This window comes from Puma concolor, chromosome B1 (genome assembly GCF_028749965.1).
Source record: "Puma concolor isolate L17-30 chromosome B1, mPumCon1.1.hap2, whole genome shotgun sequence".
Classification (NCBI taxonomy): domain Eukaryota; kingdom Metazoa; phylum Chordata; class Mammalia; order Carnivora; family Felidae; genus Puma; species Puma concolor.
This window is the reverse complement of record NC_141670.1, coordinates 8,798,320-8,813,186: the sequence shown is the minus strand read 5'-3', so window position 1 is coordinate 8,813,186 and position 14,867 is coordinate 8,798,320. Positions and strand designations below refer to the sequence as shown.

Below are 14,867 nucleotides of genomic sequence, written 5' to 3'. Positions count from 1 at the left end.
TTCTAAATTCATGTTTTCCCCACCACCTCCCATGTCAACAATCCCTTATTCTCGCCCAATACCCGTTACTAGCAAGCGGTTTCAGCCATGCCCTCTGAAGTCCTCTGGCTTCCGTTAAGCTTCCGGCAGAGGCTGGGTGATCAACGTGAGCCCATTTCACACACACAGCCCTAGACACCACAGGGGTTTTCCAGGCCTCTTGGCCAAGAGGGAATTGGTGACCACTGCCACCACAGTGCTTTAATCTCCTTGAACCCTGCAAGTTTTACAAGCGCATCTCTAACTCACCCTCTCTCCAGTGTGTTGGGAAGGCAATGGTCTGTCCTACCCCCACCCCCCTGGGCTGCGTAAGAATGGCCCTCGGGCCTGGAACGTTTCCTGTCTAGAGACAGACGGCCCGCACAGCCTGTGCTCCCCTTGTTGCCTTGGGGGGCAGTATCCTTCCCTCTTCCAGGCCTGATGTACAGGCCTGTGTGCATCAATGGCTCTCGGGCACGACCCCAGCTTTCTGCATTGCACCCCCGAGGGGGATGGAGAGGGGTCCTTCCACCTCAGCACAAAGTGGGGTGCGCGCACAGGCACAGTGTGCGTGTCAACTGCACGGCAGACCCACTGGCCATGGGGACCCAGGCATTGCAAGGGACTCGATCCTGTCTGGCCTCAGGCTCTGAGCACCTACCGTACCACCTGACCCTGGTGTACAAGGTGTCTTTTCTCAACAACTTGGAATCAGGCACCAGTAACTTCCAGCGGCACTTAACCTCGCTCACGCTCCTGTTAATACAATCTATCCTGCGGCACAGACTGATGCCCTAGTGAACAGTGAAACACAGTAGCTCACTGGCCAGCGGAAGATTGTCCTGCTCACTTGCACATCACTGTTTCACACTGTGCTGCCCGGAAGCTAATTGTGCCCCGTTTTGCTGCCCCACCCGCAACGGGAAACCCCATGACTGAGCTCGTCCACCACTTCCCTGTGCCCTGCCCAGACCTCCTTTCCTCTACTTAATCCCAACTTTACCAGGTTTTATGATGGTTCCCGGCAAAGGGACAGACACGGTAACCTTGAAACAGACAGGTTGTCACAACACCTAATAAAACAGTAAATGAGTCCCAACTGTCTCGTGTGAAGTCTGCTCATGTCGCTAAATGAACGGCTTTGACGAGAACTTACTCCGTTCAGGTTAACGCGCTCACAGACAACTGCTACCACAGGTCAGCTATTCACTTGGCTGTGTCTTCAATTTGACACCCTCTGGCAACAACAAAGGTGGCACGTGACATTGGAAAGACGTCCCTCGCCACTGAAAATGCACCCTTCGTGGCTGCTCGTGGGATTCATTCGTTGTAGAAAAGCTAACTGACCCTCCACTACGTATTACACCTTGTTCTAGATCCTGAGGAAGCATCGGTGAAAAACAAAAACAAAGAAACAAACTAACACAAAAATTAAAAACCTCCTGCCTTCACGGAGTTTATGGTCTTCTGGGCAGGGAAGAGTGAGCAATGAATATAATGACAGTGCATTCGAACATTTGGAAAAGAAATCGAGATGGGAAAGAGAGATCAAGACTAGGGGAACGTGTCACAGGTTACAATTCTAGATAAGGCAGTCATAATCTCATGAAGAAAATGACATCTGAACAGGTCTGAAAGGGGTTTTGAGTGAGTCATGATCTGGACATAGGGAACGGTGATGCAAAGGTCCTGCGGCAAGGTGTTTCTGATGTATGAGGGACAGTGAGCAGGTCAGGATGGCTGGTGCACAGAGAACAGGGGAAGGTGCAGACAGACAAAGCCTGACACTGTGAGAATCAGAACATGTGGCCCACAGGGTCCATTCTACGGTCTGGCGGTTTCTCTGACAAAAATGAGAGAGAAGAAAAATATGATCTAACATTACTTTTTAAAATGCTCCCTCTGGGGGCACCAGGGTGGCTTAGGCAGTTAAGGGTCTGACTCTTGATTTTGGCTCAAGTCACGATCTCACGGTTCGGAGATCAAGCCCTGTGTCAGGCTCTATGCTGACAGCATGGAGCCTGCTTGGGATTCTCTCTCCCTACCCCTCCCCTACTCACTCCCTCAATCTCAAAATAAATAAATAAATACTAAAAAAAAAAAGTTCTCTCTGGGTGCTGGGCGGGATCTCTGGCTAAGGGGATCAGGGTAGAAGCTGGAAAAGATCTCAGAAGAACAGTTGCAACAATCCGGACAAGAGACGAAGGAAATCTGGGCAATGTCATAGCAGCAGAGGTGCTGCAAAGTGGCCGGAGTTTTGGATGTATTTTTGGATGTATTTTGAAGGTGGAAGGGAGACGATTTGCTGGTACATTGAACGGGGGAGAGTTTGGGCCTGGATTATTGGAAAGACAGCAGAGCTATCAACTGAGATGAAGATTTGGGCGGAAGGGGTTAGCAGAGGAAGGTGAGGGTTAGGCTTTGGTAAGTTAAGGTGAGATGTCGAGCAGGCAGTCGGGTATGAGTCTGGAGGTCAGGGAAGAGGTCGAGCCTACAGATGTAAATCTGTCCAGTCGTCAGCACTGCAGCGGCTTCTCAAGCTTTGAGACTGGATGAAATCAGCAAGAGAAGGAGTCCGGCTCAAGAAGAGAAGGGGCCCAAGAGCTGAGGGCTAGGGCACGCCAATGGCACGGTGGTGGGGAGAGGAGGAGGGGCCAGCAAACCGTCAGAGGAAAGCGGGCCAAGAACGGCACAGGAGAGAAGACGGCCAGCAAGGCAGGAACAAAACCAAGCCAGGGTGGTGTCCCAGAAGCCACGGATGAAACACCGCCAAGAAGACACGTGCCCGGGACGGCCAACACATCAAGCAGGATGGAGACTGCGACCCGACCACCGGATTTAGCAATACGGAAGTGATCCGTGACAAGGGTTTTGGAGAAGTGACAGGAAGCAAACGCCTGGCTGAAGTGGGTTTAAGGGGCTACGCGCAGAGGCATCAGAGGCGGCGAGGTAGGGTGAACACAGGACGCCGTAAAGGGCAAACAGAAACGCGGTGACGGCTGAGGGCAAGCAGAGGCGAGAGGGTCTGTTTGCTTGCAGACAGGCCATCTCAGCGGAGAGGAACGCAGTGACACGGGGGACAGGATGGCTGGAGCAATGTCTCCACCGGGAAGGAGGGACACACAGGGCGCATGGCACCTGCTGGTCTTGACAGGAACAAGGACAGCCCATCTACAGCATCAGGAAGGAAGGCGTATTACACAGGTCCAGGTGCTGCCAGGGGCCTGTGGTTGCACACATTCTCTCGTGGTGATGAATTTTCTCAGTAAAACGGGAATCAAGGTACCAGCTAAGAGACAGGCAGGCCCCAAGGCCCTTGTTCCTGTACAGTCACACGTAGCACCTAATAGTAAGACTCAATTTTGCCAGATTCTGACATTATGTCTCCAGCGTCATCACTCGCAGGGAGAAGCCCATGGCGTCACACAAATGGTGCCGTTCACTGCACCCTGGAGACAGCCAAGAAAAAATGTCATTCACACCTCACTGTCAGGACCACATTAGGTACCCTTAATTACTGACACCAACCTAAAGCTCATCAGTTGACGGTGTTAATATTAAAAGTAAGTACCTGTTTGTATTTGTCTACACAATCTTGCACTTACCAGGATCATAATTTTCCCTGATTTTTATTTTACTCTATGCGTTCTGAAAACCTAGATTATTCTCTAGGAAGCTTCCCACTCCCTAAGGACTACTGCTCACTGTTCAATGACTAGACTGGACAATCCATAGCTGCCCCATTATCAAAACATCTACATCTAATTCAGCAGTAATACCTCACTGGGCTTTGTTGTAGCTGGTTAAACACTTAAGCACAATTCTTACGAAATTTGTGTCACTCATTCTTCTTCAACCACTCCATAACATATATTTCAGCAGAGACCAACTGAAAGAAACAATAAAAATCTGATTAAAAAATAATAATAAGGGTTTCTAATAAAAAACCTCTACCTTTTTTATCCAAATAGTCAAATGCCCCAGAGCTCCTAATAATGTCTATTAAGAAGAAATTCAAGCCCAGTTTATCCTGATTTCTATCCCAATTCCCCACCCGCCGCCCTGCCAGGGAACATCTAACTATGTGCTAATGGGGTCTGTAAGTTCCTGTCTCTGGACTGCACAGAGCCTGCCTGCACTGTGGGAAATTGAGTTCCATATACAGCTTAGGGAGAGCAGAGCTGAAACATCCTTTATAACCAGTGTTAAAGGGTAGGTTAAAAAAAAAGTTTTTACTGCCAGGATTAATTCCTCAAGGCACCAGAGACTGTCCTGGTGCAGACATCTATATGCTCCTCAAATTACTGTCAACTATCAGAGATTTTAGAACACCTAATGGATCCAACCATGGGAAAATTGGTTATTTAGCAAAATAAAGTCTCAGCGGATGGCCCTCCAAAATTTTACAGATACTAGACCACCTATTTAATAGACAAAGGGGAGTACATGCCCTTGTAAATAAATTCTGTTGTGCATAGGAGGATGAATCCAAAAATATAAAGGCCAATATACTTAAAATGCACGAGACCATTAAATCTCTTTGCACAGCTGTCAGTGAAAAGCGAAGTATGTCGTTCTGGCTGAAAGAGCCTCAAAGAGAACCACAAACCAAATCCTTAAAGGTGTAACCCAGGGCTCATTTTACTGATGTTTTGTCCTATTCTCCATGATTAAAAATAACACACAACATGACATCGAAAAAAGAAATGTTCTAACAGTTATGATACTAAGGTCTCTACAAACACTGAAAAAAGACGGTTACGGGCTGACGATGGGGAGCATCACAACACAGATGTCAGCAGAAGGGCAAGCGGAGGAATGATGGCAGGTAGGGAAACAGTCGCCGTGGAAACAGATCTGCAACTGTCAAATGACTTCGGTTCAGCACAAACTCTTCCAGCTACAGATGCCGTGTGACCTCGGCTTGAATACATTCCAGAATCCGTTTTTTAATACTCGATGAGGTGCTTGGGAGTTAAAATGAAATGGGAGCGTAACTTCTTCCTTGCTCACATACACAGATTGTATTTCTCTCTGGTGCTAGAATTTTCCCACCTGGGAAGCAGAATAATCTTGAGGCTTCTACCTGCCAAACCCGGCAACCACTATCATGGTACTTACGATGCACAAGGATTATTTGTCTGTGATTTGCATTTCTCCATTGTTTGTCTCTAGGCTCCTTGGGGACAGAGACTACAGCATTTGACTAATATTCGTGAGCCCATCACACGCTGCCTGGAGTTAAGTAAACATCTGGGGGATCCATCAGATCCCTCCTCCTAAAACTAAGCGTGGCTTTAAACTACAGGCTTGCCCCAATCACCGTGTGGTACACCTAAAACTAATGTAACATTGTGCATCAACTACACTTCAATGATTGAAAAAAAAAACACAGGCTCACTGTCTCCCCACCTACCATCACCATCCTTGCTTAACCTTTCCCCAGATTTCTTGGCAACAACTTCCACTCTACCACTGAACATGATGAACGCTCCAGTCTCTTGTTTTCTAATTTTCTGCAATGGAGTGAGGTTTAAATATTAGAGAACCAAATTCTCGTAAGGACCAAAAACTAGATGGGAGTAAAGTACTAATGTTTACCAGAACTGGCCATAAAGTAAGAAGAACTTTATGGGAAGGTTTAGGAAGTCTGTTTAGTAATTCTTTATGGGGAGGGATTTAGGAAGGGACTGATGTATTTTCAGCAACCAGTCCTAGCACACCCTAGCTTTTATTGGAGATGTTTACTCAGCATTTCAATGGTTGCTTTAAAAACACCCATTCTGATACTTCATTTGGGTTTTGGGGGAAATGATAAAGATCTTTTAGTTCAGTTGTCCATCATGTGGGCGTTGGACCCAAGTTAACTGTTTCCTGGTACACTATCATTTATAAAATAATCAGCTTTGGATAATATACGTGGCAAATAATAAAATTTTCCACTTGTGACTGACCATCTCAAGCACCTGCATATGTTTTTAACTGTTGTTTTTTTTTTTTTTTCTAATTCCATTTTAAGAGGTAATTCTGGTATACCAGTGATAGTTTGTGCCACTTATTCTGAAATCTATTGTGTATGAACTGGCCATGGCTTTTGCAAGAAATCTAAGATTTGCAAGATATCCACTCATCCTACTGTAGAATGTGGGGTTATCACCTCTTTGTACAAGCTCCAGCTGGCCAGACAAATTCAAAAATTAATTTCCACAAGCCTATTATCTCTGCTATAACCGTACACAATTGCCCAATATATGTTTGACTTTCTCACATTGACCCTTACAATCCTGTTACTGTGTTATTTGAACATTTCATCCTTTTTCTCCCCCTGAAATAGAGACGAAATTCTCCTTTGCCACAATTTTAAGTATGATTGAGAAGGGTTCACCTTCTCATTTTCAAGTGGCTTAATAATATGAAATCATCAAAACAACATACATCTTCAGAGACAGCACATGATTTATTGTGCTGATTACCATTTATCCTGCCTATCCATGGGTGAACAAGGAAGATGAACTTTTCAGAACAGAGCAAGACTTTTCCATAGATAAATGTTTCAACACCTTGCAACTATATATTTTCCCCACAGAGAAAAGAAAATACCATATTTACTTTCATAGTCTCTCCTTTTTTTTTCCCCACATGACTTTTTCCCACCTAATACAACAACATTTTTCTTAATCAGAGGTCACTTACCTACCAATTTAAACCATATAAGAACCTAACTTTAAAATGGTCTCTAAATTCCAAAAGAGAGGTCTTTAGGTTCATATATCAAAACACATTCTACAGTTTTTTTTAAAAGCAGAGCTTTCAAGCATTTACCTAAAGGCTAAATGCTTTGTGCACAATGTGAAGGCCCCAAATGATTACAAACCCTGCATTAGGGAATAGGGCGTTCCTCCAATATATGGGTCTAGTGAGAAAGCCCTGATCTGGGGGGGAAAAAAGGAGCAAACATTGGGGCGCCTGGTGCCTCAGTCAGTTAAGTGTCCAACTTCAGCCTAGGTCATGATCTCACCATTCCTGAGTTCGAGTCCCACATCAGGCTCTGTGCTGACAGCTCAGACCCTGGAGACTGCTTCAGCTTCTGTGTGTCTCTCTCTCTGCCCCTTCCCCACTCACACGCTGTCTCTCTCAAAACTAAACATTAAAAAAAAAAAAAAAAAAAAAAAAAGGAGCAAACATTTACCAGGATATTTACCAGGGCATCTAAGATTACTTTGTTAGACACTAAGCTAAGAGTTTCATGCATCCTCTCATCTAATCCTGACCAAATAAGCAAAGGTTTCAGTATAAGCATTTCTATAGGAGGAAGTAACAAAAGAGCTAGAATTCAAAATCAAGACGGTCAGATGTTCTTTTCTCTACCTCAAACCAAATACTTCAGTGTCGGATTGCACTGATTAAGCCACAATGGTCACGGACAATCACCTTCCTTAGCCTGCTCACCTGTAAGATTGTTACCTGTTCTCCATTATCTTTGATTCCATGATTCCACATAATGCTGAATATGCTTATAATAATGATCCTCAGTCATTAAGGAACCATTAGTATGTACTTAAGGGAAGGAATCATATCATGCATGTTCCCGATCATGGTATCTCCCCGGCCAGCTAAGTATTACGTTGCATGTTGTATAAAATTTTAAAACCCTTTTGGACTTAAAGGAATAAGCTCATCTAGCTAGGAAATGAATCTCTGTGGATTAGCTCATCCCTTCATACAATGACAATAAAACAAGCTATGATTTTTCTCCCCACTATGAACAAAAGGAAGAAGGAAATCTTTTAGTCAACGTCTCCAGTATTTTGTGATAGGAATTTCCAAGTAACAAACATAACAAGATACACATACTCATAACAAAAGATTCCGAACTAAATTTAGTTTTATTTTTTTTTTCAACGTTTATTTATCTTTGGGACAGAGAGAGACAGAGCATGAACGGGGGAGGGGCAGAGAGAGAGGGAGACACAGAATCGGAAACAGCCTCCAGGCTCTGAGCCATCAGCCCAGAGCCTGACGCGGGGCTCGAACTCACGACCGCGAGATCATGACCTGGCTGAAGTCGGACGCTTAACCGACTGCGCCACCCAGGCGCCCCAGATTCCGAACTAAATTTAGTTTTAAATCCTTATGCATTTTGGACTATTCAAAACTTTGCTCTTCTCCATCCATGTAAATGTTTACTAAATGCCTACTCTCTTCACAACACTGTGAAGGACACAAAAAAAGATGAACAACATTCGCCAGCATACTGAATACATGTATCAAATCATAAGGAGTGACAGACCAGCCAGAGGGTCACGTTTCAAATGAAAGGAATGCTTGCAAATAAACTGGGTTTCAGATCCAGTTTCGGGAAAGGAGATTAAAAACATATGCAGATTACATACCGACTTGACTAAAATATTGTACCCACCCAACAATTAAAATGGGAGGATTGACTCTTCACAGCTCGTCAAGCAGAAATGGTCACTGATATTCCAACACGGTTTCTTACCATACGGTTCCAGGAGCTCCAGCACAATTTTTATGCAACGTGCTTATACAGTCGCCTAATTTTATGCTGACAAGACAGTGGATCAAAATTCGGAAAAATAATATAATGCATACACGAATTGCAGATGCTGAGATCTTGTATGGCTAGGCTTTCTTCTTCAAAATGAGGATGGGCTGTCACAAGGAGACACACATTAAAGTGTGTTCTCTGTGAACTCCAAACTGAAGCAAGGAGGAGGGAACATCATACGACAGGCTTAACTGGTTCAAAATGGCAGTAGCTACATAGGTGGGGGGTTGGGGGTGGTTTTTCAGTACAACGATTATCTGAATTCTTTTAAATGCCCATTATTTTATTTAAAAAAAAATTTTTTTTCAACGTTTTATTTATTTTTGGGACAGAGAGAGACAGAGCATGAACGGGGGAGGGGCAGAGAGAGAGGGAGACACAGAATCGGAAACAGGCTCCAGGCTCTGAGCCATCAGCCCAGAGCCTGACGCGGGGCTCGAACTCACGGACCGCGAGATCGTGACCTGGCTGAAGTCGGACGCTTAACCGACTGCGCCACCCAGGCGCCCCAAATGCCCATTATTTTAAATGCCCGGTTAATATTTAACTCTCCTTTGTATTTTCGCATGTTTAGTACAATGTAAAGAATACACAAGGCTGTTGTTAATTTATTTTTAAACTCTGCCTTGCGAAAACTAGTAGCATCTGAATACCTTTAATACCTTTAATTCCATGCCATCAATGCCTGGGAAACGTGGGATCATCGGTAATGGTAATGAGCATTCTGGAAGTCTGGGGACAACCTACCACGTTTTGATTAAATTTACCATGGATCCAACAACCCTCTAAAATGCAAGAGACTTTTGATGTTTATAAAGATTATTATTGTTGCTATTATTATATGATCAAAGGCCCAGCAAGTGAAACGATGGCAAAATATTTACAACTCTCTCAATAACCACAAAGAGATTATTAATTCCATATTAATTTTCTTTTTTTTTTTTAATTTTTTTTTTCAACGTTTATTTATTTTTGGGACAGAGAGAGACAGAGCATGAATGGGGGAGGGGGCAGAGAGAGAGGGAGACACAGAATCGGAAACAGGCTCCAGGCTCTGAGCCATCAGCCCAGCGCCTGACGCGGGGCTCGAACTCACGGACCACGAGATGGTGACCTGGCTGAAGTCGGACGCTTAACCGACTGCGCCACCCAGGCGCCCCTCCATATTAATTTTCAAATCCAGCTCCCATCAAACCAGATTTTTGATCCCAATCATAATGATGTATTCCAATTGTTAACACCTCCTTATGTCAAGATATGTTTAACAGCTTTAAGTGCACAGCTTTTTAAGAGGTACTGCTTATTTCATATTGCTGCCAACTGATGTTAACAAATGCCCAACAATTCATGAAGCATTCGTGTTATAGTATGAGGCTGCACTCTCTTGTTCGATCTGGATGTAGGACGGGAAGCCCTCAGAAGAGAATTATCAGTGTAGGTAAATCGAAGGTAAACAAAACTAGCTAAACAAACAGCATAGGTAAACAAAACTACAAATTGTGGGGAGATGCCACCAAAAACCCAAGGTCTCACTTTCCTAGTTAATTAGTCAGTACTACATTTTAAGAAATATGGTGTTCCTGCCGCTGAATTGGCCACTTTCCCTACTGAATCTTTTACAACGGAGAAAAGCTAGAGCTAAGAGAATCAGCTGTGGAGGGAAAGAGGGAGATCAAACCCTGAGGTTCAACCCCTTACCAGTCATGTGATCTTGTGCCATTTAATTAAACTCACTCTGAATCTCACATCCCTCAACTGTAGAATCATAGGGTTATTATTTCTCTCAGCTACATGAAACATAAACGTTCTTCAAAGGCACTTTATGCCTTGCCACTAGAGATAATCACAACAAACTTAAAGGAAATGTTCATGCTATTTTGGCCTAAATACCAATGAGGTGATATCTATTTAAAACATTAAGTTGGATTCTCACAGCAGGAACTTTATCTTACTCGTCTTTGCATCCCCAGGAGCTAGCATAAAACCTAACATGAAATACATTACTGCTGAATATGTAAATCATGGTACCCATACACAATTCATGTTACTGCCTTTACTTGTGAAATAGCGACTCTGTCCCTTCCTCTTCACCTCTACCACCAGCCCCCCCCACCCCCCTCCCCGCGCCCCTGGATTCCTGTGGCCCTCTCCTAAGGGAGGCTGCAGGATCTACTTGGACTTTCCTCCAGTCTTTCGTTTTTCCTTTTCAAGGTGAGTGATCTTTCCAAAGTGTGAGTAGATCTCACCACACTCTGAAGACCCCCATTACTCCTAAGATAAATACAAAGTCCCTAACCAAGTCTACGAACATCTCCATGGTCTGGCTCCTGCCCAGCAACTCCAACTCTGTTTTATTTCAAATGGCCTTCCTTCTAGCTCTTTCTCCCTTTTCCAGTCACAATGGCTTTCTTCCAATCTCTCCAATGTCTGAAGCTCTCTTCCTTTGCGAACGCTCTGCCTGAAGTTGTTCTCCCTGCCAAACTTCCACAACTGAGTGTAATTGTACTTCCCCACCCAAGCCTTTCGTGACTTTCCTGAGCTCTTACAGAACCATACAAGAAAGCCCTCAGGGAATTGACCAATTTATATTTACGTTCTTCCTTAACGACTGCCCGTGTATCTTCCCAACTAAAGTGTAGGCTCCACAAGGGGAAGCGTTTGTTTTTGTTCCCCAGGTGATTTTCATATTCGGAATTTTGTGGAATGCGTGATTTTTATAAACCTTGATATTACTGAGAGTTCACCCAAGATCAACCCGAGTTACCCTGACATGATTTTGAGAAACACTACACTAAAAACAGTAAGAGCACTTAATGCTTAATGCGGAGCACTTAAGGACATATAAAGTTAAAAGGAATAAAATACAAGGACAAATGGAAGAACATACAAAACTTATTCTCTTTCCAAGTTTGAAAATGTATTTCCCCAGACCGAGAGCCTCATTTCTTTCAAGTTGTAAGCGTATGCTAATTTCATAGCAAGCAACTTTTCTTCCTGGACCAAAGGCTAGGAGGAAGCTTTGCAGGAGAAATGAATGCACTATAATATTGCATACATCCGTGAAATACAATCATCCACACATCTAAAGGGCTTTTAAAGCATGACGGCTTAATCAGAATATTTTTAGTACAAGTTATAAATTCTTACCAAATGAATATCACACCATCTGCAATGAATGCCTTGAGTGGCCAGAAGCTGTGCTACAATTTATTTGAAAAAGAAAGAAATTCACTTAAGGGAACCAGAATTGGGTTTCACAGCCCCTTCATTAGATGGCAATATTAAGTTGAGTGGGAGGGTCAGGGCTAAATTTTCTATACGCAATTTTAGAATTATATGTTAGTTGTGATACACTTCTCAACTGCAGAATAGCAGGCAAGCGAGAAGCGAGAGTTTCGTGCTAGAAGCTTATTGTTTTAACCACGCGAAAAAAATGTAGAGATCTGATAATACTGACAGCAGAAAACGCACCTATAGCTATACAGAGACCATCTTTTGGAGGGTTGTAAAAAGTTAAGCAAGGTGATTCTTAATGAAACATCTCCATCACTTCTTGCCTGGGCAGCTCTCTCTGGTGGCCTTCGCGCAGCGGTCCAGTAGTCCCTACAACGCAGGCGCGCGAGCACGGCCTTCCACCAGCAAAATCAAGTTAAAGTCTGGGAAACGCGGAGCCCCAGCGAGTCTGTTCCAGAGCAAAGAGATGACACTTTGGGCCCTGGAAACCTAATGGGGTCTTTATGCCACTTCCCCCTGCTGGCCCCATAGCAAATTATATTAACGGCTCACCTGGGAAGAGACCACACCCAGGCTCTGCAAGGCGCTCCCCCGCAAGTCCGTCACCGCCTGGCCCGGGCGCACTCGCGCCCGAATTTTCTCTCCATTTAGAGTACAGCCTGGTCCTTCCACCATCTCCCGGTCGGCACTGTGGCTCACTAGCTGCAGGGCCCTGCGGAGAAAGCCGCTGTGCACCTGAAGCTCTGCGCGGGACCTCGCTGGCGCAGAGAGGAAGTTCAAATCTCCCGCGCATCCGGCCCCGCCCAAGCCCACTTGGCCCCGCCCCTGTCACGCCCACCGAGATCCGCCAGGCCCCGCCCCGTGCCCGCCCCCGTCACGCCCCCTGAGATCCGCCTGGCTCCGCCCCGGCCCCGCGGCGCTCAGCTCTGCCAGGCTCCTCCCCGTCCAGGGTGCACCAAGCCCACCCAACGCCGCTAAACTCTAAGAGCCCGGGCAACTGGGACGTCAGAAACTCCAACTTTTTGTTTTGAGGTTTTTGCTCTTGTCCTTGAACTACTCCATACACGCATGTTTTGTGACCTTGTCCTCTTAGTCTGCTCAAAAATTCAAGGTCGTCACAGCCTTGCAGGCTTTAGTTTTTGTATGCCCTCTTCAGATGTAGGTAAGGAGGAGGGTTTTTATTTTTTTTTTAAAAATTTTTATTTTCAACGTTTATTTATTTTTGAGACAGAGAGAGACAGAGCATGAACAGGGGAGGGGCAGAGAGAGAGGGAGACACAGAATCGGAAACAGGCTCCAGGCTCTGAGCCATCAGCCCAGAGCCTGACGCGGGGCTCGAACTCACAGACCGTGAGATCGTGACCTGGCTGAAGTCGGACGCTTAACCAACTGCGCCACCCAGGCGCCCCTGGAGGAGGGTTTTTAGAACAAGCAGCTTGTATTTTTTCTCGGATAGAGTTAGCATGCTTTCGAAAATGTGGCTTTATATACCAAATATATTTTAGTGTCTCATATTAAAAACCCTTTCATTTTTTAGATGGCTAAGCTAAGTAAGTTGTACCCAAATTCATCAACCCTGTTACGGGTTGCTGCATGAATGCCATATGAAATCACTTTGTAAAAGCCAGGGGTCTATACAAATATGAGGGCAATGCATAGCTTTTCAAATTTATACGAAGATCTTCCATGTAAATACATGAAGCTAATGGCTCCATACAATTTTGTAAATAATGAAAAATCTTAAATCTTTTTTGAAAATTAAAATACAGCGCATTAAAATAAAATGTTACTTTGTGTGTGATTCAATAAGCCTATCACTGTGCTGCACTTAAACCAGAAGAATATATATTAGAGACTTGAATTCAAACATTTGAGAAGAATTCAACCTTTTTCTTTGTGGGGAGAGATTAGTGGTCAAGGTAGCGTGATCACCTTCAAGATTCTTTGTACGTTAGTCCCTTGTTTAATTGTGTTTACTCTTCTAGGTCCAGTTACTGAATAATCAAGAAAGAATCCTGTTCATTACAGGCCAAATTCAGTCATCATCTCTGCCCCTTTGGTGCAGGAAAGTGCTATTTGCTTATCTGCTTCTCCCTTTTCATTAACTATTTATTGCTACCTTGTAAATTATCCCATTTGTTATGTCAAAGTTTCTGCAGGTCTGGAATTGGGCAGTGGTCTGGCTGGTTGGTTCCGCCTCCGAGTTTCTCAAGCATTTGCAGTGAAGACGTTGGCCAAAGCTGCCACCATCAAAGGCTTGACTTTAGCTGGAAAATCCACTTCTGAGGTGGCTCACTTGCGCAGCTATTGACAGGAGGCCTTGGTTTCTCATCTTCTGAGGGTTGCCTGGCTGTCCTCCTAACGTGCCAGCCGGGTTCCCCGGGAGGTGTGATCTACAAGAAAAGCCAAGGAGAAAGCTTGCAAGGATCTTTATTACCTAGTCTCCGAGGTGATACAACCACACCTTCACGATTTCTATTCCTTAGAATCCAGTCAGTCAGTATGGCCCATAAGGGTTTAGAGCTGGGGAATGAAGCTTTATCTCTTGAAGGGAGGAGTATTAAATAATTTGTGAACATATTTTAAAACCATCACAATGATCATTAATCTGAATGCTCCATCATGGACTTCTCATTTCTCTTCAGGTTGTGCTGGGTGCACATTTAGATCAAATATAATCTTTAGTTAGAATTAAGTTTACCATTCCCCACAGAGCTCAGTAAGAGTTGGGCAGGAACACTGAAAATACTAACAGACGTCACTGATGTGCCCCAAACAGCCAAGCCAGATTTTGTTTATACGTGACTAGCCTCTGAGTCTTTTGATGCTTCTTTCTTATCCTTCCAAATCGGGGGTGGGGGGTGGGGAAGGGGCACCTGGGTGGCTCAGTAGGTAAAGCGTCCGACTTGGGCTTAGGTCATGATCTCACCGTTTGTGGGTTCAAGCCCCACACCAGGCTCTGTGCTGACAGCTCGGAGCCTGGAGCCTGCTTTGGATTCTGTGGCTCCCTCTCTCTCTGTCCCTCCCCTGCTCACTCTGTCTCTGT

General features: G+C 44.6%; 1 protein-coding gene across 1 annotated transcript in view; it reads right to left on the bottom strand.

Moving 5' to 3' along the window:
* The window catches only part of NEIL3 (nei like DNA glycosylase 3), a 53,051-nt gene extending 40,458 nt beyond the window's left edge, over positions 1-12,593 (bottom strand). The window contains exon 1 of the mRNA XM_025933108.2: positions 12,374-12,593. Coding sequence (XP_025788893.1) covers positions 12,374-12,496 — 123 coding nt within the window. The 5' untranslated portion in view covers positions 12,497-12,593. The remainder of the gene's footprint in view (positions 1-12,373) is intronic.
* Between the last annotated feature and the right edge of the window lie 2,274 nt (positions 12,594-14,867).